The following is a 25,952-nucleotide window of genomic DNA, read 5'->3' on the forward strand; positions in this document are numbered from 1 at the left end:
AAAGTATTTAGAAAGATTTATAGCCTTCTTTTATTTTATCAGTAATATTTTAAATACCATACATTTCATTTTATATATGGAGAGGCTTGAAATGTTTTATTTTGCAGAGTGTTGTGGGTCACCCATCTGCTACTGCTTATGCTATTTCCCAACGTTTTTTCAAGGTTCTTTTCTTGCTGCATCTGCAGGCATGGGTAGCAAGAAACTAAGACGAGTGGGTTTATCACAAGAGCTGTGTGACCGTCTGAACAGACATCAGATCGTTACCTGTCAGGTACAATTTGTTTAATTTTTCTCAGTGAGAAAACTTAAGTGCAAATTAATCTTAAGTGTACCTAAATAACTCTTTTCTTAAAAAATTTTTGCTTAAAGTTTTAGAAAACGTGTTTATTTTAATTGGAGGATAATTGCTTTAAAATATTGTTTTGTTTTCTGCCATACGTCAACATGAATCAGCCATAGGTATACATATGTCCCCTCCTTCTTGAACCTCCCTCCCAATAACTCTTAATTGCATCTGAAATATGAGCATTTAGGTTTATAAAAAAAGATAAATGATGGTGCTTGCTAATTCAAAGTAGCAAACCTCTTAGCTTGTATTTCCAAATGTGATTTCATTTCAAGAGTTTTACATTTTGGTTAGGGCTGGGTCAGGAGAATGCTAATGGCAGAAGGTGAAATACACCTGGCCATTTATTTGGGATTCTAGAGAAGTTTTGTCCTTGTAAAAGAAATTCTGTAGTTACATGGGAAATATGACTCAAATGAGGAGACAATATTCAAAATGGGTAATTTCTCTTGAAAGCAAGAAAAATTTTTAGGATTATTTTTCTATCAGTGGAGTGAGAAAAATATATAAAGTGGATGTTGTATATTTAAGCACAAGAGTAAAGCAAATCCCTCTTAGGAGGTTAAATTAGATTTAACATTTTATATTAGGATCTAATCCTTGATAAGATGGACTTTTAGAGAATGCTGGAGGTTTTTTTTTTTCTCCTTTTTTAAATTGCTTTGTGTGTTAATGATATCTTTGCTTTCTCTGTTATACATTTGATAACCTTCATGTTCATACTTAGAAACACTCTTAAAAATATGATATTTAACATTTCAGTCCATAGTTGGTTTTATTCTCTCTCAATTATGAAATACTTCCCCTCAATGACCTTATAGCTTAGGATGAAACTGATTTCATTTCTGGTTGTCTGTTTGTGTCCAAACTTTTGGGTACAGGGGCAGTGCTCATATCTACTTGGGCTGATTTCTGCTGCTATGTATTTTTACTTGATGTGTCCTCTGGTATATACTAAGTTGGATAATTAGAAGATAAGATTATGTCATATCTTTTAGTTAAGGAATATTTAGGAGGAAAATACTATAAGAAACATACAAACTGATCTACAATAAATTACACTTTTATTTACACATGGACAGTGTCAATTGAAAGCTTCCTTTTAATTCCAGTATCTTTGTTGTACATGTATATTTAAAATAGTCTCTTTATATTTTTTAGGACTTTCTATGTCTTTCCCCACTGGAGCTTATGAAGATGACTGGCCTTAGTTATCAAGGTGTCCATGAACTTCTGTGTGTGGTTAGTAGGGCCTGTGCACCACAGATGCAAACGGTATGTATATATTTTAGACTTATGATTTGGTTATGATTTTTATTTTGAAAAGCTTCTGAATTCTCTTTAAAATCTTTTAGGGAATAAGGTAAAAGCAAAAATAGAGATGAACACTTAAAATACCAACCCTCACAACGTAAGAGTTAGTCCTCTAATGAGAATAAATTTATGTTGTTTATAAGCTCATAGGAGACAGTTACAGGAATGAGAGTAACAGGAATTTTTTTTCTCTATAGCTGGCAGTGTTATTTCAAAAGTTCATCTTTTTCTTTTACTTGTTTGGGAAGGATTTGTGAACCTCATGGTTGAAGTATAATATACTCTTAATTTTAGAGTGTCCCTGTCTCTGTAATACTAACTTTTACCATCATCATTTACTCTACATCTCAGAGTATGCATATTGGACTTACACTGACTTATTGATTGAATGAATAATGCTTTAAAACTTATCCTCACTCCTGAGAGGAGTTAAAGTCTTTTGAAATAAGCCCAAATCAAGTTGTACTATTATTTCATACTTTCTGTGTCATGTCTTTAACTTTTCAAAATGTAGGTTTAGTGCATGGTAGAAAATGTCTTATTTTCTCAGAGTAAGAGTTACCTGAAAGTCTGTCCAGTGTTTTGCAAATGTATTTGTTTGTGTGGGTTGTAAACTACTTACTATGTTATATTGAAATTTGGTAACCACTGAACAATAAAGTAGGATCCAACTCTGTGAAGGAGGGATGAAGGAATATTAGTGTCATTTGAAACTTTGAAAACAATGAACAGATTGAGTGTTTTCCTTTGCTCAGGTTTTGCTTGTGACCTAAGGAAAATACTTTAAAGACAAAATCATCAGAAGGTGACTTAGAATTGGAATTAGAGATGGGCACCATTCTTAGCTTTGTCACTGGTTTCAACAAAGATAAGTAGCTTTGAACAGCTCACTTTGTTTTATGGGAGAAGTTAAAGAGTTAAAATCATATGTGATGATTTCATTAGGAGGTTCAAATTAACCTGTCACTATTTTGAAAGTTGTAAAGCACCAAGAGAACCTTTTAATTTGACATCTGTGATTCAACATGTATTGCATATTCCTAGTCAGATAATTAAGCAGGAGATGATGGCTAGGAAATTCACCTTCGATCTCCACATCCTTCACCACTTTCAGCTGCAATATCACTACAATTCCAATTGCCAGTTCAAGGAGCCATCTTTCTCCTTTGTTGTACATTTACTTTTGTAACATTGATTGTTTAGAGTCCTGCCTTAAATATTGAATTAACCTTAGTTCATTCCCTCAGAAAGATTTTTTGTTTTGTTGATTTATTTATTCAGTCATTTATTCCTTCAACCAGTATTTATTGAGTGCCAGCCATGGATCTGTCAGGTACTGGAGATACTGTAGTGAAGATGACTGATAAAGTTTTCTGCCCTTGTGTAGCTTACAGTCTATGGGAACAGTCACATTAAACAAACAGTTATATAAATGATTAATTAATTGTAGTAATGATAAGTCCTATCAGAGAAAAGTACAAAGAGCTTAGAAACTGAAAGGGACATTACTTAGTGTAGGGGGTCAGCAAGGGCTCCCTCACAGAAGCAACACTTCAGCTGAAACCTGAGGGATGAATAGGAGAGAGACAGCCAAAGGGATTGGGAAGGGAGAGGAGCAGGGAAGAGCTTGCAGGCAGCGGGAGTGGGAAATGCAGAGACCCTGTGGAGAGCAGGAGAATGGTGCTTGTATGGTCAGAAGGTCAGGCTGGTCTGAGTGAACATAGCGAGCAAGAGATGAAGCTGGAGAAGCAAGCAGGGTCAGATCATTGGGGCCTGCAGGCCTGTTAAGGATTTTGGACTTCATTCTGAGAGCAATGATAAGTCATCAAAGGGAGTAATTTTCTAGTATGTGTTTTTTAAAAACTCAGTGTTTAAACATAGACAAGTGGTTGAAAAGGAACAAGGAAATATTTGTGGACTAGTTAGGTATCTGTGACCATATTCCAGACAGATTGTGACATGGACTATTAGTGTGGTGTTAATGCCAATGGTATAATGTCAGTTACCATGAGCGATATGTAGGAGGCAGCATGAATAGGATTTGGTGGTGATTTGTCTGTGGGTGGTGGTAAGGTACAGGAAAGGGTCAGAGATGATTCCTTGATTTTGCTCTAAGAGGCTAGATGGTACCATTTCCTGAGATAAGGAATATTGGAAGAGGATCAGGTTTGAGGGAGGCAGATCATGGATTTGTTAGTACTTGCTGAATTTAGGCACTTGTGAATGAACACTGAATGAGGATGTGAAGTAGGCAGTTAAATATGTGGACCTAAGCTTGAAGGATAGTGTGCACTGGGGGGTCATCAGAATGAGTATGGTAGTCAAAACCATGAAAATGGATGGGAGATTGCCTAGAAAGTATGCACAGTAAGAAAGTAAGTGTGAAAAAAAAAAAAAAAAAGTAAGTGTGCCCGAGGCCAAGTCCCGAGTCAGTCAGCATTTAAAGATCAGATCTGACAATGATGGATCTGGGAAGCAGCCACTGAAGAAGAAAACTGGTGGAGTTACTGATAAAACTTTTTGGCCAACTCTGTATTAATATGTTGGTCTCCTGTGTGCTCATAGAGGCAGAAGAGCTTGGATTTGAGACCTAGATTTATTAAATTGTAAGCTTTAAGTGGGTAGAAACTATGTCTATTTGGTTTACCACTCATTCCCAGGGCTTATCATATTATATAGCATGCAGTAGGCAATTAATTTGTATTTGTTGAATGAATGAGTGAATGAATGATTACGATTCTGTGGCTTGACCTCAGTTTATTTGGGCAACTTAATGCTAGTAATTTTTAATGTTAGAGATTGCTTACACATTGCTGTTAGGTATATAATCATGTCAACCACATCTGCAAAGACCTTTTTTCCAACTAAGGTGACATCACAGGTTCCAAGGATTTGATACGGCTTTCTTTTGAGGGGCCATATCTTAGGCCACACCACCCGCTTTCAAGCTGTTCGTCACATACCAAGCTCGGTTTGAAGTGGTAGCTTGATCATGTCACTCCCTGTTGCTCTCAGCCTACATGCCACACTTCAGCAAGATTCATCTGAGGCAGCCCTTGCTTATTTCTCCAGCCTCATCGTTTGCCATGCCACGAGCATGCTCCATCTTTCAGCCATTCTAAATCACCTCTTTCTTTTTTGTAATTTCCCTTAGTTTCCATTTCTTATTTCTTGCTCCTTGACCTCTCTTTCTACATTCTTGTCTCTTTGGCAGGAACGTGCACATTTCCTTTGCACATCTCATAGCCTTTTCAGGTTTTAGCTCAGACATCCAGATCTTCTCTGGATCACAAAATTCAGATCAGGTGATTTGGCCTGGACAGATCCACTTGCCAGTCTCCACTTGCCCTATCACCAGTAGCTAGTGTTTAGCTGTATTGTAATTGCCTACGTTCTAGTCCCAGTTTCATAGTCTCTAGTTGGCTCTAAGTCCTGTGAGGGCAGGGACTCTGTCTTTTATATCACAGCCTTCAAATCTAGCACAGTTCATGTGAAGTGAAAGTTGGTCAGTCATATCCAACTCTCTGTAACCCCATGGACTATACAGTCCATGGAATTCTCCAGGCCAGAATACTGGCGTGGGTAGCCTTTCCCTTCTCCAGGGGATCTTCCCAACCCAGGGATCGAACCCAGGTCTCCCACATTGCAGGTGGATTCTTTACCAGCTGAGCCACAAGGGCAGCCCAGCACAGTCCATGGCACAGAGTAAATAGTTGTAGAATAAATAAGTAATAGAAGGAATAAAACATGAATTGGGTTCTAGCTGCTACAATTTGAATTTGGAGTTGGCTTATGTTTTTGAATAAATATGGAGACTGAAAAGAACTTAACTTTTTCTTTGATCAGGCTTATGAGATAAAGACACAGAGGTGTGCTGCTCACTCATCAGCATTTTTGTCTACGACCCTGTCTGCTTTGGATGAAGCCCTGCATGGTGGTGTAGCTTGTGGATCCCTCACAGAGGTAAAGAAGACACTTTCCAAACCTTCTAACATTGACCTAGGACCTTTAGAACCAGGTGAAAAAGTATAATTAAGGAATATAAATTATTTTATGAATATTAATCTAAATTAAATTGTAAGTACCTCAAGGGCAGGGTTCTCCACTCAGTCCCTAGTGGTACTAGTGTAGTATACCAAAAGGAAGATGTTCTAAAAATCCTTGCTGACAGACTGAAATCTATTTGGGTGGTTGTTTCTCTGAATTAGAAATTGAATATTATGAAATAATATGAAACAATTCAGGGGGAATTAGAACAGGATTCCTACTTAGTGTCTTAGGAAGGAAAATTTGAAATTTTATTAATGTGCAGGTAAATGATAGTATTATGCTGAACTGAGCTATTTTTACTCCCTGTTAAAGATAAAATTTGGTTCTAGGAAGTAATCAGTTGTTGTGTTAGTTATTGTTATGTAACAAATTGCCTACAAACTAAGGGGCTTCCATGACAGTAAACACTGATTTCTGTTTCTTTGGGACTGGCTTAGCTTGGAGATACTGGCGAGGGGTGCGAGGGGGCAGGCTGGTGCTGGTTGTTTGCAGGAGGTCATGATTCTCCCCTGGAGAGCTCCCTGCAGGCTGCCTGAGTCTCCTCGTGGCACGATGTCTGACTCCCCCAGGCAAGATGCAAATGGCCATTCCTTTGATGATTTAGCTTTGTAAGTTACACACCATCATTTCTGCCACTTTCTTCTCTTTAGAAGCAGGTCATTAAGTTCAGTCCATGCTCAAGGAAAGGCAAATTAAGCTCTATCTTTTGCACGGAGTGTCAAGAATTTGAGGATATTTTAAAACCACAAAAGGTTTTTCCCCTGAAAACTGCACTGATGTGCTTACTGGTCCTGATATGGTGACTCCCTCGGCTGTGTTTACCAGTGCAGCCCTGAGGGCCTCCTTGCCTGAGTTCTAGGGGCATAGATGCGTGAAACAAACTTTTAACAAGAGTAGATGCTTAAAGCATTGTGATAGGCATACATTTGACTGTAGATATTTTTCTTTGAAGATAGAGAACCTGTTTTAGATAGTAAGCCTTGTTTTATTTCCTGACTTCCAAGAAAGATTTAAAAATGTGTGTTCTATGCCTAGTAAATGAACCAGTGAGAGAATTAATCTTAAAAAGAAACTAGAATCTGCTGTTGCAGTGCACTGCCACCAGATGGTGCCAGAATCCTGTCTTCCATAATCTTTGCATTCTGGTTAGACCTTTCTTGAAACAGGTCTATGAAAAAAAGGTTTTATAACAACTGTGAGCCATAGTTATAAACTTTCTTATTTAGATAGCAAAAAGTTGAACTTCAAGACGATTAACCAACAAATACTTTTTTTATGTTTTAAGTCTTGGAGTAGTTTTCAATACTTTTTCACATCAGTCAGTTTCAGTCACTCAGTCGTGTCCGACTCTTTGTGACCCCATGAACCGCAGCATGCCAGGCTTCCTTGTCCATCACCAACTCCCAGAGCTTGCTCAAACTCAGGTCCATTGAGTCAGTGATGCCATCCAACCATCTCATCTTCTGTCATCTCCTTCTCCTCCTGCCTTCAACCTTTCCTAGCATCAGGGTCTTTTCCAATGAGTCAATTCTTCTCCATCAGGTGGCTAAAGTATTATCGTTTCAGCTCCAGCATCAGTCCTTCCAATGAACACCCAGGACTGATCTCCTTTAGCATGGACTGGTTGGATCTCCTTGTAGTCCAAGGGGCTCTCAAGAGTCTTCTCCAACACCACTGTTCAAAAGCATCAATTCTTTGGCGCTTAGCTTCCTTTATAAGTCCACCTCTCACATCTGTACGTGACTGCTGGAAAAACCATCGCTTTGACTAGACGGACCTTTGTCAACTTTTTCATGTAGCTTTTGTCAGTTCTTTTTCAATTCAAGAGGTAGTTACAAGCCCTGAGATGTTTTTTCGTGATCTGATAAGATGGCATGGAATATAAATACCCTGATTGCTTATTAGTGGCACGTTCTTTACTTTCTGTTCCAGCCACAGGTAGCCTCTGCAGTCTTTTTTGGGACTTTTCAACTGATTACAGAGATTGTTTACCTTTTATTAAAAACAAAAATTTAATATATGTCTTCCATATACAAGATTAAATACTTCCTACATGTGTAAATTATAAACATTTATGAGCCTGTGACCCCAATATAAGCCCTAGAACAATACCAAAATCATTGAAATCAACTGTGGGCTCCTCCCTGATCCTATCTTTGGCTTTCTGTTGGGAGGTAACATCCATCCTGAATTTCTCCCATTCTTGTAGTTTTCTAAACTTGAAGCATAGTTGACTTACGATATTATATCAGTACTTGTGTCAGGTGTACAACCCAGTGATTCTACCATTCCTGTGCTTTTTCCCCAATGGTTACTCACACCTGTAGTTTTTTTTTTTTAAATCACCCATGTACATAGGAAATGTAGCACTTTATTTAGTTTTGCTTTTTGAGCTCCATTACATCATATATTGATGATTAAATCATAGCATATCTCGTCTATGAATTACTTTTTCCACTTAATATTATTTTGTAAGATTTATCCATGTTGTTGCAGATAGCCAGAGTATAATTCACTTTCATTGCTATATCATACTCCATTTTGTGAAGTATGGCACTTTTTTTTTTTTAATCCCTTTTTCTGTGAGTGAACATTTGGGTTGTTTCCAGTTTGCTGCTAATATAAATAAGTCCTATGAAAAGTGTTGTACATGTTTCCTGGATCACACATACAAGTATTTCTCTAGAGTAGGGATTGGCAAACTACTGCCTAGTGGTCAAATCTGGCTAGCTGCCTGTTTTTTGTGAATAAAGTTTTATTGTCACACAGCTATGTTCATTTGTTTACATTTTGTTTGTGGCTTTGTTTGAGATACAAGACAGAGTTGAGGTACTTGTGACAGAGATCTCATGGTCTGAAACACCTAGTGTATGTACTGCCTGGTCCCTGATGAGGGTATTTGCTTTGGAGTAATGGCTGGTTAACTAGCAGAGACATTACTTTGCCAACAAAGGCCCATCTGGTCAAGGCTGTGGTTTTTCCAGTGGTCATGTATGGATGTGAGAGTTGGACTGTGAAGAAAGCTGAGCACCGAAAAATTGATGCTTTTGAACTGTGGTGTTGGAGAAGACTCTTGAGAGTCCCTTGGACAGCAAGATGATCCAATCAGTCCACCCTAAAGGAGATCAGTCCTGGGTGTTCATTGGAAGGACTGATGCTGAAGCTGAAACTCCCAGTACTTTGGCTACCTCATGCGAAGAGTTGACTCACTGGAAAAGACCCTGATGCTGGGAGGGATTGGGGGCAGGAGGAGAAGGGGACGACAGAGGATCAGATGGCTGGATGGCATCACCGACTCAATGGGCATGGGTTTGGGTAGACTCCGGGAGTTGGTGAATGGACAGGGAGGCCTGGCGTGCTGTGCTTCATGGGGTCACAAAGAGTTGGACATGACTGAGCGACTGAACTGAATTGAACTGAACTGAATGGCTGGTTATAGAGTATGTACATAGGTAACTCTGCAGAATCAGGACAAATTATTTTCCAGAGTGGTTGTTCTTGTTTAATTTCTTACCAGTGATGTGCATGAATACCTCTTGCTCCATATCTTCTTGCCTTGGTATTATCTGACTTCTTAATTTTTGCCTGTCTTTGTTTTCATTTTCCTGATTACTAATGAGCTTGAATTTCTTTTTTTTAAATAAATCATTTGACTATTTAAAAAATAATTTTATTAATGTACAACTTAAATGCTATGAAAGTCAATGTTTGTAACCGTATAATTCAATTGTATTAGTGGATTTATAGTAAGTCATCACCACAATCCACTTTTAGAACTTTTCCATTATCCTAAAACATTCCCTTGTACCCAGTTATAGTTAATCCCTACTCCCATTCTCAGCCCTAGGCATCCACTGATCTACTTTGTGTCTCTATAAATTTGCCTTCTCTAAACATTTCATTTAAATGGAATTGTATAATATGTAGTCTTTTGTGTTTGTTTTTTTTCACATAACATGTTTTTGAGGTTCATTCATGTTGTAACATGTATTAGAAGGTTCCTTTTAATTGTTCCTTTTTATTGTTCCTTTTAATTGTTGAATAATATTAATATCACTCCAGCCACAGGACTGAAAAAGGTCAATCCTCATCCCAGTTCTCAAGAAGGATAGTACTAAAGAATGTGCTAACCATCAGACAGTTGCACTCATCTCCCATGCTAGTAAGGTCATGCTTAAAATCTTGCATGCTAGGCTTCAGCATTATGAGAATCAAGAACTTCCAGATGTCCAAACTGGGTTTAGAAAGTAAGAGGGACCAGAGCTCAAACTGCCAACATTCACTGGATTATAGAGGAAGCTAGGGAATTCCAGAAAAACATCTACCTCTGCTTCATTGACTACACCAAAGCCTTTGTCTGTGTGGATCATAATAAACTGTGGAAAGCTCTTAAAGAGATGGGATTACCAGACGATCTTACCGATCTCCTGAGAAACCTGTATGCAGGTCAAGAAGCAACAAGTTCTAAACCCTGTATGAAACAATTGGTTGGTTTAAGATTGAGAAAGGAGTACAACAGGGCTGTCTGCTGTCACCCTCTTTGTTTAATCTATACTGTGAGCACATCATGAGACATGCCAGGCTGAATGAGTTACAAGCTAGAATCAAGAGAAGCGGAAGAAACATCAACAACCTCAGATATGCAGATGATACCACCCTAATGGCAGAAAGCAAAGAGAAACTAAAGAACCTCTTGATGAGGGTAAAGGAGAGTGAAAAACCCAGCTTAAAACTAAATATTAAAAAAACTAAGATCATGGCATCTGACCTCACTATTTCATGGCAAATAGAAGGGGAAAAGGTAGAAGTAGTGACAAATTTGCTCATCTTGGGCTCTAAAATCACTCTGGTGACTGTAGCCATGAAATCAGAAGACATTTGCTACTTGGCAGGAAAGCTGTGACAAACCTAGACAGTGTATTGAGAAGCAGAGTCATTACTTTGCTGACAAAGGTCCATATAGTCAAGACTGTGGTCTTCCCAGTGGTCATGTATGGTTGTGAGAGCTGGACTGTTAAGAAGGCAGAGTGCTGAAAAATTGATGTCTTTGAACCGTGGTGCTGGAGAAGACTGCTGAGAGTCCCTTGGACAGCAAGGAGATCAAACCAGTCAATCTTAAGGGAAATTAACCCTGAATACTTGTTGGAAGGACTGATTCTGAAGCTGAAACTCTAGTATTTTGGTCATGTGATATGAACAGCTGACTCATTGGGAAAGTCCTTGATGCTGGGAAAGATGGAGGGCAGAAGAAGAGGGTGTCAGAGGATGAGATGGCTGGATGGCATCACGGATGCAATGAACATGAACTTGGGCAAACTTTGAGAGATGGTGAGGGACAGAGAGGCCTGGTGTGCTACAGTCCATGGGGTCGCAAAGAGTCGGACCCAACTGGGTGACTGAACAACATTAATGTTATTCCATGGTATGGTTATAACCATTTTGTTTATCCAACTGTTAGTTGATGTTCACTTGGATTGCTTATAGTTTGTTCTGTCAGGAATATGACATGTTTTTGTGTGGATATCGGATTTTATTTCTCTTGGGTAGATTCCTAGGAGTGGAATGGCTAGATCATATGCTAGGTGTATGTTTAGTTTTTTTAAGAAACTTCCAAATTTGCTTTCTGAAGTGGCTGTGTCATTTTACATTCTCACTGCAATGCATGATAGTTTATTTCTCCATATCCTCACCAACACTTAGTATTATTTATAATTTTAATTTTAACTATTCTAGTGAGTGTTAGTAGTATTTATTGTAGTTTTAATTTGTGTTTTCCCAGTGACTGATGACATTGAACACCTATTCGTGTACTTGCAACCATTTGTATGTCTTTTTAGAAATGAAATATCTGTTCCAATCTTTTGCCTATTTTTAAATTGGTTGTTTTCTTGTTACTGAGTTGTGAGTTCTTTGTATACTCTGGATATAGGTCTTTTATCAGATACATAATTTGCAGTCCAATATATGGCTTCTCTGTGCATTTTCTTAATGGCAGCTTGTGAAGTTATAAATTTTATAGTCCAGTCTTTTGGTTTTTTCTTTTATACTTGGTGTCAACTCTGTCTGGCCAGGGACACAAAGATTTTTGCTATATCTTTTTCTAGAGTTTTATATTTAGGTTTTGCATACAGTCTGTGGTCTGTTTTGAGTTATTTTTTCTGTGATCTATTTTGAGTTAATTGATAGAATGACTAGTGGAATATTTTCTCTTTTTTATGTTCTATAATAGTTTGTACATTGTTTCTTGAAAATTTGATATAAATTTCCTGAAAAAGTGTCTGATCTTAGTATTTTCCCTATGGGAAAATTAAGATGATGAAATAAATTCCTTTAATGATTAAAGGACTATTCAGGTTTTTTATTTCTTTTTAAGTAGTTTTAGTGAGTGATATTTTTAGAGATTTGCCCATTTTCTTTAAGTTTTAAGAGGTGCTTCCCTCATGGCTCAGATGGTAAAGCATCTGCCTGCAATGCAGGAGACCCAGGTTCAATCCCTGGGTCAGGAAGATCCCCTGGAGAAGGGAAATGGCAATCCACTCCAGTATGCTTGCCTGGAAAATTCCATGGACTGAGGAGCCTGGTGGACCAAGCATCTGCCTGCAATGCAGGAGACCCAGGTTCAATCCCTGGGTCAGGAAGATCCCCTGGAGAAGGGAAATGGCAATCCACTCCAGTATTCTTGCCTGGAAAATTCCATGAACTGAGGAGCCTGGTGGGCCACAGTCCATGGGGTTCCAAAGAGTTGGACATAACTGAGCAACTTCACTTTCTTTTGCTTTGTTTTAAAATTTACTGTTATGAAGCTTTTCATTGTATTCTTATCTTTAAATCTGGTTTTGTGTTTCTAACCCCCTCCCTGTTTTCATTCCTACTGTTACTTCTTTGTCTTCTCTTTCCCTTCCTTTTAAAAAGACCTGATCAAATGTTTGTATATTTTATAGTCTTTTCAAAGAACTATGCTTTTTATTTTGGTTCTTTGTTGGTTTTCTATCTTTTCTCTGTCTTCTACTTCAGTGATTTCTGTTATTTTGTTGTCTCCCTCTATCTAATTGTATTTTTCTGGAATTCTTCTCCCCCTCCCTCCAACTTCTTAAATTGCACATTTAATTTATAATTTTCGATTTTTCTTTTTAGTCTGAACTGTTTTTTTGTGTGTGTGTGATGAAGTATTTTCATTTTTATTTAGTTCTCATAGTATTTAAAATTTTTCATTATGATTACTTCTTTCACTCATGATTTTTTTGGGAATTTTTGAATATCTAAATTATTTAATTAACTTTTCTTTCACATTTTAATTAGATTGCTAGCTTATTTGCATTTTAATCAAAGAATTTTGTGTGGTACTGATTCTTGGAATTTTTCTGATACTTGTTTTAAGGATTAACATGTGATTAACTTTTGTTAAGTGTCGAAAGTGTGCATGAGAAGAGTGATTGTTCTCTAACGGTTGAGTGTTCTGCTTATGACCATTAAGTTAAGCTTGGAATTTGGGTTGTGCAACTCTTCTTTATCTTTGCTGATTTTTTTCTTCAACTGGACCTAAGACTAATCCAGAGAAGGTTGTTAAAATAGTCCATTATATCGTTAACAAATTTACTTGTAGTTCTGTTATTTTGAATATTTTAAGACAATTTGATTATGTTTAAATCAACAGAATTGTTGTATATTCCTTGGGAACTGACATGTACTATGGTTCTTCTATGTAAGTACTTCTCACTGTTATAGTTTTACTGTTTGTGTGATTAGTTAATGTATGTCTTCCTCATTGGAGAATAAATTCCAGGTGGGCAGGAATTGTCTTTTTCTTCTTATTTTTGCATCTACAATATTAGCACATGTGGTGGTGGTGGTTTAGTTGTTCAGTAATGTCCGAGTCTTGCAACCCCATCGATTGTAGCCTGCCAGGCTCCTCTGTCCATGAGATTTCCCAGGCAAGAATACTGGGGTGAGTTGCCATTTCCCTCTCCAATTAGCATATGTGGAAGGTACATAGTAAATATTAACTGAATGAATGAATTTGTTTTCATTTATTTATTTTTAAGCACTTTTTTACTCTAATGTTTTGGTTCCTGCTGCCTCTCCTCCACTCTCAGACTCTCTGGTCTTGGAATAAACCAAACTTCAGTAACTTTTAATGTTTTTGCTCTTCCACAGTACAGTATTTATTTTCATTTGTATGCCATTTATTTTGTTCAAATTATCAGAATAGTACATTTAAGAAGTATGATTTTTCTACCTAATTGATTTCTTTATGATAAACATCAGCGATTATTTTAGGAGTTTTTTTTCTCATAAGTTTTAAAGTCGTTCCTCTCTGAGTCTGTATCTACAGACGTATAGAACTGTGTTAAACTGCTGTTTAACAAACCATTCCAAAACTTAGTGGCTAAACACATCAATAAATGTTTATTATCTCACACAGTTTCTGAGTCAGGAATTCAGGAGCAGCTTAGCTGGCTGTTTTCGGTTCTGGTCTCTCAGGAGATTACAATCAAGACTGAGGCTGCCATCATCTGAAAACTTGCCTGGATGTGGGGAAGATGCCTCCAGAGCAGCTCCCTGACCTATAGAACTGTGAGATAATAAACAGGACTGTTTTCAAGCTGCTAGTCTGTGGTCAATTGTTTCACAGCGGTAGAGAGCTCATGCAAATCTCAGAGAAGATGTCTAACTAGTTGTGTTGCTCCATCTTTGTTTCTCGTGCAAAGTTCAAACCTAGCATCCCAGATATCAGGTAGAAGTTAGATCTGGTGAAGATAAGAAGTAAGGCATCTAGTTGTATAAACTTCAACCAGGCCTAGGGATGACTTGAGGGAGGAAGAATAAATCTGGAAACATTCTGCTGTCACTTTTATAGCTGCTCTTTCCTGACTCTGACTTCAAAACACCCTAATTTATTTATCATCAGTTTTGATTTATGTGAACTACCCTGAATCTGAGTACGTTCAGCTACAGTACCAAGATTAAAAGTGGAATTAGAGAAGTGCTACTCATGCCAAAGGCAGAAGCAGCAGAGGAGAAATCAAAGGGAAACCAACTGTGCTGAATCACTAATGGAAGTGAGCTAAAGGGCTTTGTCTCATTCCCAGAGAACATCAAATCCCTTACTTATGGAATATATAAGCAGATAATTCTACATCTATTATGACAGTATTGGTAGGGAAGATATGTTTGAAGTTTAAACTTTAAATATTTACGTTATGTGGAGATCAGACCATGTAATGGTAGCCTTCTCATATGAGGTAATATAGATCAGATCAGTGTTTCTCAATCTCTGTTCATTACCACCCCTTAAGGAGCTTTTTAGTAATTTTCTCTCTCTAGTAACACTTCCATCCCGAGATTTTAATTGTTGCCAGTAAATTTAAGGTTTTTGCTTTGTCATGAAAGAATTTAGAGACAAAATGATAGGAAAGAAGTGGCTTTATTTAGAGAGAAACACACTCCACAGACAGAGTGTGGACCATCTCAGAAAGAGAGAGCAAGAGAGCCTGAAAACATGATGTGGGTAGTTTGTATGGGCTGGATAATTTCACAGGCTAATGAGTTGGGGATTATTCCAATTATTTTGTGGAAGGGGTGGGGGTTTCCAGGTATTGGGCCACCAGCCACTTTTTGACCTTCTATGGTTGGCCTCAGAACTGTTAAGGTGCTGGTGGGTGTGTCATTTAGCATGTTATTTTACCAGGAGGAGAAGGGGATGACAGAGGGTGAGATGGTTGGATGGCATCACCGAATCGATGGACATGAGCTTGAACAAGCTCCAAGAGTTGGTGATAGACAGGGAAGTCTGGCATGCTGCAGTCCTTGGGGTCGCAGAGTGGGGCATGACTGAGTGACCGAACTGGTATTATCATGAGCACATAATGAGGCTCAAGGTCTGCTGGAAGTTGTCTCATCTACCATCTTGGACATAGTTAGTTCTAACCAGTCTTTGTCATGTCCTGTCATTCTTTAAAAGGTTGTGCCCTGCCCCCTTCCCTCCTGTTTCACGCCGATACACTATATATGTTTATGTACAGTATGTAGATCTGTGCTTTATATGGAAAAGAGAGTAACATCTTTCTTCCATGATCAAAACCAAGTTTTGCCCTTCAGGTCACTGTCACCCCTGCTGAGAATGCGTGATAAAGATGCTGATATAACTAGGTAAAATTAAAGGTTGTATTTAAAGGGATCATTAAAAAAAGGTATTTTCATATTGTAATCCAGAGATTACAGGAATAGAAAACTGGTCCAAACTCATGTCAATGAAAAGAGATATAGCATCTGCATATGTTGGTTGGAGAGTGCCTCTGGACGGGTAAACCTGTGAAGCACCGCCAAATCTTTATAACATTTAAGAAGAATGATTATACCCAGATACTTGCTCTAAATAATGAGAAACAATGTGGCACATGTCTACATTATTTGTGTTTCCTGAGTCATTTCTATGCTTTGTTCATGATTTAAGGAGACCAGATGTCCTCCTCGAAGGGGGCAGTTTTGCTTTGGAGGTGACCACTCTACTGTCCCAAAAAGGTAGAGGCAGAATGCCAGACTCCTCTTTTGGCTTCCTTATCTTTCCTTAGAATAGTTCTGCTTGTTTTTTCTTGACTGGGTGGGCTGTCTAAGATTACAGGAGACAATAAGTCAAGGCTTGTAAATTCAAGTGTCCACAAAGGTCTTGGCATGTATAGAAATGCATAAACAATGAAATATAAGACATATATATTTTATCAGTCAATTTTGGCTGCTTACTCTGCTTACAACAGCAGCAGACAGTCATTTTTCTTGCTCAGGGGTCTGCAGGTCGGTCAGGGTGGGTCTCATCTCTTTTTCAAGCTGCAGTCAGGTTCTGGTCTGTTCCACTTGCAGCAGCAGCAGTAGGAAAACTAGGGAGAGACTTCTAATCTACATTCCTGGAACATCATCTGCTGACAAGATTTGTTTATCCTGCCCTGTGTTTTGAAAGGCAAGATAACCAGGCCCCTGTCCTAAGACAGGAGTTTAGCATATGTGGTTGATTGAATCATTGTTTCTAATTCTTCACTCATTTCCTGATTTAGAAATGAGTATCTTTCTCCATAAAGATTTCATAGAGTCTTTTTTATGGCATATATTATATGATTGTTAAATATTTTTTTAAGTTTTATTTTTAAAATTTATGAAGGATAATTGCTTTACAGAATTTTGTTGTTTTCTGTCAACATCAGTATGAATCAGCCATAGGTATACATATATCCCCTCCCTCTTGAACCTCCCTCCCACCTCCCTCCCATCCCACCCCTCAAGGTTGATTCAGAGCTCCTGTTTGAGTTCCCTGAGTAATATCGCGTATTCCCATTGGCTATCTGTTTTACACATGGTAATGTTTTGACACTTTGATTTTTTTTTTTAATGTGAATCTTGGGGTACTTGTCATTTTCATGCCCTCTTGTTTTTTTCTTTTTCTACTCTGTTACCCTGACTTCTTTTTTTCCATTACCTTTCCATTTACTTTAAAAACAGCAGTTGTCAGTATGGAGTAAGAGAGAGTTGTGGAGAGAATTGAAAGTATAAAAGCTTCCACTTGTTGATATAACTTTAAAGATGAAAGATACTTTCACAAGGCAAATAGCTGCCTGACTGTTCTGAGATTGTTTGCTTTTTGTTTGTTTTGGGATTCAAAGAGTGATTTTAAAAAAGAATTCTTTAGGTTTGAAAACCTAATTGTATTTCTGCATAATCATAGAGCACATGGAGACAGGTAGTTGGTTGCTGGGGAGGGGGCCGTTAAAAAGATGATGTAACATTTCCACATGCTCTTTTCTCAGATCAGAACCAGGCAGTCCTTAAATTTTCTCTGCAAAATATTGGCTTGGTGGATTGCCCCATCCTCTTGACCCATCTTGAATATGGGGGAGAGTTACTTGGTAAGATTTTAGGTCCTACTAGGTCTGGGTTTCTTTTCCATGGGGATGGTCTTGATCCCTGTCTCCTGTACAATGTCACGAACCTCCATCCATAGTTTATCAGGCTCTCTGTCTATCAGATCTAGTCCCTTAAGTCTGTTTCTCACTTCCACTGTATATTCATAAGGAATTTGATTTAGGTCATACCTGAATGGTCTAGTGGTTATCCCTACTCTCTTCAGATTAAGTCTGAATTTGGCTATAAGGAGTTCATGATCTGAGCCACAGTCAGCTCCAGGTCTTGTTTTTGCTGACTGTATAGAGCTTCTCCATCTTTGGCTGCAAAGAATATAATCAATCTGATTTCAGTGTTGACCATCTGGTGATGTCCATGTGTAGAGTCTTCTGTTGTGTTGTTGGAAGAGGGTGTTTGCTAAACCAGTGTGTTCTCTTGGCAAAATTCTATTAGCCTTTGCCCTGCTTCATTCCGTACTCCAAGGCCAAATTTGCCTGTTACTCCAGGTGTCTCTTGACTTCCTACTTTTGCATTCCAGTTACAAATAGCTGTGAAAAGAAGAGAAGCAAAAAGCAAAGGAGAAAAGGAAAGATATTCCCATTTGAATGCAGAGTTCCAAAGAATAGCCAGGAGAGATAAGAAAGCCTTCCTCAGCGATCAATGCAAAGAAATAGAGGAAAACAGCAGAATGGGAAAGACTAGAGATCTCTTCAAGAAAATTAGAGATACCAAGGCAACATTTCATGCAAAAATGCGCTCAATAAAGGACAGAAATGGTATGGACCTAACAGAAGCAGAAGATATTAAGAAGAGGTGGCAAGAATACACAGAAGAACTGTACAAAAAAGATCTTCATGACCCAGATAATCACAATGGTGTGATCACTCAACTAGAGCCAGACATCCTGGAATGTGAAGTCAAGTGGGCCTTAGGAAGCATCACTACAAACAAAGCTAGTGGAAGTGATGGAATTCCAGTTGAGCTATTTCAAATCCTGAAAGATGATGCTGTGTAAGTACTGCACTGAATATGCCAGCAAATTAAGAAAACTCAGCAGTGGCCACAGGACTGGAAAAGGTCTGTTTTCACTCCAATCCCAAAGAAAGGCAATCCCAAAGATTGCTCAAACTACCACACAATTGCACTCATCTCACACGCTAGTAAAGTAATGCTCAAAATTCTCCAAGCCAGGCTTCAGCAATATGTGAACCAAGAACTTCCAGATGTTCAAGCTGGTTTTAGAAAAGGCAGAGGAACCAGAGATCAAATTGCCAATATTCACTGGATCATCGAAAAAGCAAGAGAGTTTCAGAATAACATCTATTTCTGCTTTATTGACTATGTCAAAGCCTTTGACTATGTGAATGACAATAAACTGTGGAAAATTCTGAAGGAGATGGGAATACCAGACCACCTGACCTGCCTCTTGAGAAACCTGTATGCAGGTCAGGAAGCAACAGTTAGAACTGGACATGGAACAACAGACTGGTTCCAAATGGGAAAAGGAGTACATCAAGGCTGTGTATCGTCACCCTGCTTATTTAACTTATATGCAGAGTACATCATGAGAAACGCTGGTCTGGAAGAAGCACAAGCTGGAATCAAGATTGCCGGGAGAAATACCAATAACCTCAGATATGCAGATGACACCACCCTTATGGCAGAAAGTGAAGAGGAACTACAAAGTCTCTTGATGAAAGTGAAAGAAGAGAGTGGAAAAAGTTGGCTTAAAGCTCAAGATTCAGAAAACTAAGATCGTGGCAGCTGGTCCCATCACCTCATGGGAAATAGATGGGGAGACAGTAGAAACAGTGTCAGACTTTATTTTTTTGGCCTCCAAAATCACTGCAGATGGTGACTGCAGCCATGAAATTAAAAGACCCTTACTCCTTGGAAGGAAAGTTAAGACCAACCTAGATAGCATATTAAAAAGCAGACACATTACTTTGCCAGCAAAGGTCTGTCTGGTCAAGGCTATGGTTTTTCCAGTGGTCATGTATGGATGTGAGAGTTGGACTGTGAAGAAAGCTGAGTGCCGAAAAATTGATGCTTTTGAACTGTGGTGTTGGAGAAGACTCTTGAGAGTCCCTTGGACAGCAAGGAGATCCAACCAGTCCATCCTGAAGGAAATCAGTCCTGGCTGTCCGTTGGAAGGACTGATGCTGGAGCTGAAACTCCAATATGTTGGCCACCTCATGCGAAGAGTTGACTCATTGGAAAAGACCCTGATGCTTGGAGGGATTGGGGGCAGGAGCAGAAGGGGACGACAGAGGATGAGATGGCTGGATGGCATTACCGACTTGATGGGCATGAGTTTGAGTAAGCTCCGGGAGGTTGTGATGGACAGGGAGGCCTGGCGTGCTGCGATTCATGGGGTTGCAAAGATTCGGACACGACTGAGCGACTGAACTGAACTGAACATGAGGTCTGGGTTTCACATTCGTTTCTACTACTTGTTCTTGAGATTAAAAGACTAGGCTTCATTTTCACTTCAGTACAATTAAACTGGCCTTCTCAGGTGGCTCAGTGGTCAAGATCTGCCTGCCAATGCAGCAGACACAGGAGTCTTAGTTTCGATTTCTGGGACAGGAAGATCCACTGGAGGAGGAAATGGCAACCCACACCAGTATACTTGCCTGAAGAATCCCATGGACAGAGTAGTCTGGTGGGCTACAGTCCATGGGTTCGCAAAGAGTCAGACATGACTGAGCACACATGCACACACAATTAGACTGTCTTGGAAATAATTCTTTCCCCTTTAAAGCAATTGCTAATATTTGCTTCTTTGTTGATATTCTGTGATCTTCACTACTGGATGTTTTCTTTCTGTTCTTTTATATTTCTCAGGCAGGATTGTTGACACTCAGGCTCTAACTATATGAAGCTAATTGTATTTTACCAGTATCTTCTGTGTGTAAGTGCTGTATTCACTCCGAGTTTCCAAGAAGCAATCACTTAGACTATTCTGGTTTGGCATTTTCGCTCTTTCTAACCACCATTCGAGCTGAACCTGGGAACTGAACACAATTTGAAATTTTGTGGTTTGGCTGCTAGAAGTCAGAGCTAAACTATCTGAAGCTAAAAATTATTAATGTTGAAATGTTTTAACCCACTAAGTAAACTTGAAAAAATAATGAAATTTAACTCTAGCCAACCTTTAAAAATTGCATACAGCATATTTTTTGAGGCTAGAAAGAGAGGAAAAATATATGAAAAAGATCTGAGATTGCTAAAGAATTAGAAATTATTTATTATAATTTATGTAAAGAAAATATTAATATTCAAATTTAAAAGCAAAGTAAAGCAAACATAGAAAACCAAATGAACCCAAACATCTTCTGTTATCCACGTGATGTTCTGCCTTTCTCAAGACTGTACTGAATCACTACATAAAAATAATGAAGCAGATAAAATGCCAGTTGCACTCTCTTGACTTCAGATTTTTTAAAAACATGTTTTCTTTGAAGATGGAATGATAAGATACTACCTTGCATTTTCATAGTATTTTATACTTTACTAAATATTTTCACATATAACCTCTTAAAAGATGTTTTTAAGTTGAGGGCTTGCTTCACCTTTCCACTGAAAATTAAAAGTATTTCATAGGTTTAAGCTCATTAAATCTTACAACATATCTAAAGATCTAATGAAATCTTTCAGTTCAGTTCATTCACTCAGTTGTGTCCGACTCTTTGAGACCTCATGAACTGCAGCAAGCCAGGCCTCCCTGTCTATCACCAACTCCCAGAGTTCACCCAAACTCATGTCCATTGAGTCGGTGATGCCATCCAGCCATCTCATCCTCTGTCGTCCCCTTTTCCTCCTACCCTCAATCTTTCGCATTATCAGGGTCTTTTCAAATGAGTCAGCTCTTCGCATCGCGTGGCTGAAGTATTGGAGTTTCAGCTTCAGCATCAGTCCTTCCAATGAACACCCAGGACTGATCTCCTTCAGAATGGACTGGTTGGACCTGCTTGCAGTCCAAGGGACTCTCAAGAGTCTTCTCCAACACCACAGTTCAAAAACATCAATTCTTCGGTGCTCAGCTTTCTTTATAGTCCAACTCTCACATTCATGCATGACTACTGGAAAAAACATAGCTTTGACTAGACAGACCTTTGTTGACAAAGTGATGTCTTTGTTTTTTAATATGCTATCTAGGTTGGTCATAACTTTCCTTCCAAGGAGTAAGGGTCTTTTAATTTCATGGCTGCAGTCACCATCTGCAGTGATTTTGGAGCCCCCGCAAAATAAAGTCAGCCACCGTTTCCACTGTTTCCCCATCTGTTTGCCATGAAGTGATGGGACCAGCTGCCGTGATCTTAGTTCTGAATGTTGAGCTTTAAGCCAACTTTTTCACTCTCTTCTTTCACTTTCATCAGGAGGCTCTTTAGTTCTTCACTTTCTGCCATAAGGGTGGTATTATCTTCATATCTGAGGTTATTGATATTTCTCCCAGCAGTCTTGATTCCAGCTTGTGCTTCATCCGGCCCAGCGTTTCTCATGATGTACTCTGCATATAAGTTAAATAAGCAGGGTGACAATATACAGCCTTGTATATATCTTTAGGACATATCTAAAACTGGGTAGGTATATAGTGTATATTGAAAGGAATCCTTTGTTCCTGTATTGGTTAACACTCTGAAGAGCTATCATTTCTCACCTTCAGGATGCACTTTCAACTTTATATGTGAATATTTTCTTTGCTCTGATATCTGGTGTTTAATTTGATTCATATTGTCTTTGATGATGATAAAAAAGCCAATGAAAAGTGTTTTGGGCTCTTCAAAACTGCCAGTCTTCAAAGCAGAGTATGTAGCATGGCCCATTCGGTTATGGGAAGAAAATACTAGAATTTTTATTGGTGTTACATCTAAAACATAAAATAAACCTTAATTGACATATATTATATGGCATCCTCACTTGATCCCTGTGTTACACTGTCATGTGTCAGGTAATAATCCACGAGGAAAGGGTACAGAAGGTTTACAGAGACACCTTCTTTTTGTCTTTATTTTCAAGATATTGGGGTGGATTATAGTCCTATGTGGGCCTAGTTAGGTCAATTTATGGATTTAACTAAATAAGATCTCACAAAACAGACAAATGGCATAAAAAGATTCCTGCAAAAAAACTGTATATTGAAGGCAATACTAATAATGTGAGTAGAAATGAACCACATGTATGTAAAAGTCAGAGCTGATGACTCTCTTACGATTAATGAAGTAAAAATCAGTGACAGTCTAATCTCATTTGTAAAGACATCCCCAAAATTTGGAATTAGAAAGAAAACAATTTGATATATGGAATTATCTCCATTATTGTTATTAATGAAACTTTCTCTGTTATTTTGTTCCTTGAAATAGTGATAGTAGGTAGCCATTGTTAAGAAACATACATCACAGAAAGACAAGCATTAAGTTTTTCAGTGACGTTTAAGGTCATGTGACACATATTCAGTATCTAGAAAAATTTCACTAAAATTAATGTTAGATATTTAAAAGCCTCTTTTGGGTTTTCTTAATAGCAAAAGACCAAATGCAATACATTTTTAATAACATTAGGGACACCCTTCAATGGACATGGATTTGGGTGGACTCTGGGAGTTGGTGATGGACAAGGAGGCCTGGTGTGCTGCAGTTCATGGGGTCACAAAGAGTCGGACATGACTGAGCGACTGAACTGAACTGAACTGTTCTTTTGTTAAAGTAAAGTGGATAACATAAGACAGGGGAAGCAAAATGGCAATAACTTACACAGATTCTTTTAGGAATAAATACTTTCAGATGGAAATCATTGCCAGTGATGTGAAGCATTAAAAATTAAAGCAAATTATTTATTGAGGAAAGATGCTAGATAGTTAAAGTACAGAAGTTTCTAATAGGGCCCAGGTTATCTTCTCAGCTAGATTCTGTTTCAGTAATGAGATACATGAACTAAGTTATTCTTAAGCCACAGAAGTGAAGATAAATCAAGGAAGATATATTCTCAAAAATAAATATCTTCTTAAATATAAAACAATGTTTATGAGGGAATTTCCTGGCAGTAATATTCTTGTTCTGACCTGATAGGGGTTTGGATTGCTAACGTATATATACATTTGCTATAGTTCATCAAATGAAACACTCAAGATCTGGGCATTTCATTGTGTGGAAAATTTACCTTAAAAGAAAAAAAAATCATACTTATTAAACTCAGGTTAATGATACACACATCTAACTTTTAGGGGAAAGTATATTTATGTCTCTGACTTACTTTGAAATACATTTAAAAACATCTAAGATGGACTGATGAATGGATTGATGGATAGTCTAGTGTATTAGTAGACTGTACAATAGTATAAATATATGTATATATGCATGCACACTCAGTTGTGTCCAACTCTTTTTGACCCCATAGACTATAGCCCTCTAGGCTCCTCTGTCCATGGGATTTCTCAGGCAAGAATACTGGAGTGGGTTGCCATTTCCTTCTCCAGGAGATCTTCCTGACCCAGGGATCAAACCTGCATCTCCTGCATTTGTAGGCAGGTTCTTTACCAGCTGAGCCACAGGGGAAGCCTGGTACAATAGTATAATAGTAATAAAATGGCAGTTGCAGAGTCTAGGTGGTGATATATAGATGTTCTTTGTAAAATTCTTTGCAATTTTCTGGTACATCATCCTTAGTCTGTAGTAACTCAGAACTTGATGTCATATGTGTGAAGAATGCTTCAGGATGGTACAATTTTTATAAAAACCTGACTAGTTTTTATTGACTCTTTATAGTACTCTGTAATGCGATGAGGAGTGACCATGAAAATTGTTTGAATCACAAGAGCTTCTTTGGTTATCTCACAGCAAAGATTGTAAAAAACTGTTGAATTTAAAATGGGTGAAACTTTTTTAAAATGAAAAGATATGTCTAATTTGTTGACCCTTTTTGTAAAACAAGTGACTGTGCAACTTGCCGCCTAGTATATTGCAAATCAAGCGATCAGCCAACCAATGGAACACTCTTATTCCATCCCTTCAAAGTAAAAGTGATATTTTTACAATGAGTGAGAAAGTAACTGCTTATTAAAAGACAGACATAAAAATATAGAACACTATTCAAATTTCTGCTTGGAAATGTTTTATGATGTGGTTTTTGTCTTCAAAGATATACGTATCTTGTGAAAAAACTCTCACAATATTTTCTAAACTGTTAAGAAATCTTCCAAATAGTTTCATTTGATTTTGAAATCAATTTTTTAAAATGTTAAAGTGTAATACAATTTGATTGGTTTGCAAGAATAATTAATTGGTCTGAAGGAAGATGAACATTTATTAGCCAAAGTTGAATAATAACTTTTGCAATTATCCTTTCTCAACTACAGAGACATTACAATTGAGTACTACAGTAAGCAGAATTTAGGAACTGTTTCAGTTGCTGGATTACAAAATATTTAAATCAGTATTTTAAAAACAATGTACATAGTTTCATTTATTTTCTTTGTTTATTAGATTGAAAAGATCTGTACAACTAATATATAAAATATGAATATTCTTTATGCTTCTAGATATTACTACTTTGTCACTTACATGTATCACAAATATCACCTTCAAATTTGTAATTCATCTTTTTACTTTCTTTATGGCATATTTTTATCAAAAGAAGTTCTTAATTAAAGCTATGAAACTATTGATTTGTATTTTAAATGAAAAAATATATGAAACTTTTTAAATGCTTGTAATCTTTTATTTTTAATCTCTGTGTATTTTTTACTGTGCATAATGTATTAGTAAAATAGTTTATATATAATGCATATGCACATACTGGAGGATTGTAATAAAATTTTGCTTGTGTTTGTTTTTTTTTGGTGTGTTTGTTGGAGTATGTAATCAAAGAATTTTGGAGTTTTCCAAATCACTCATGATCTGGCACACTGTTATTGCTAGCAGCAATTATTTATACTAAAAGTTTAAATCATTGTTTTAGAGATTATAAATCAACACATGGTTTCTAGCTTGTGAGCCTTTGTTTTTTTCAATGTTAAACTTTGAAAAATGAAGTTTACCTTTAGTCTAACTTCTAAAAGTGGTTCTCAAATGCAGAGCAACATCAGTGTCAACTTACTAGAAATATAAATTTTCAGGTCCCATTCCAGACCTATTGCTAACCAGAAATGCTGGTTAATGAACTTGCCAGGTGAGTTTAAGCTCAGTCACGTTTGAGAACCACTGGCCTAGATGATTTAGACTCCTGTGTCATCCCTTCTTATTTCTTCCTGCTTCTTGGTATATCTGAGACAGTGTCTTCAGATCTGGTGTGTCTCAGTTTAGCTCAGAGTTCTGTTCGTCTCTACTTCAGATTTCTACTTTTTCCTTTT

At 37.7% G+C, this 25,952-nt stretch overlaps 1 protein-coding gene across 1 annotated transcript in view; it reads left to right on the forward strand.

The window, feature by feature from the left end:
- RAD51B (RAD51 paralog B) overlaps nucleotides 1-25,952 on the forward strand; it is a 607,108-nt gene that overhangs the window by 3,050 nt on the left and 578,106 nt on the right. The window contains exons 2-4 of the mRNA XM_065940439.1: nucleotides 165-274; nucleotides 1,511-1,624; nucleotides 5,510-5,626. Coding sequence (XP_065796511.1) covers nucleotides 191-274; nucleotides 1,511-1,624; nucleotides 5,510-5,626 — 315 coding nt within the window. The 5' untranslated portion in view covers nucleotides 165-190. The remainder of the gene's footprint in view (nucleotides 1-164; nucleotides 275-1,510; nucleotides 1,625-5,509; nucleotides 5,627-25,952) is intronic.

Source organism: Muntiacus reevesi, chromosome 7 (genome assembly GCF_963930625.1).
Source record: "Muntiacus reevesi chromosome 7, mMunRee1.1, whole genome shotgun sequence".
Classification (NCBI taxonomy): domain Eukaryota; kingdom Metazoa; phylum Chordata; class Mammalia; order Artiodactyla; family Cervidae; genus Muntiacus; species Muntiacus reevesi.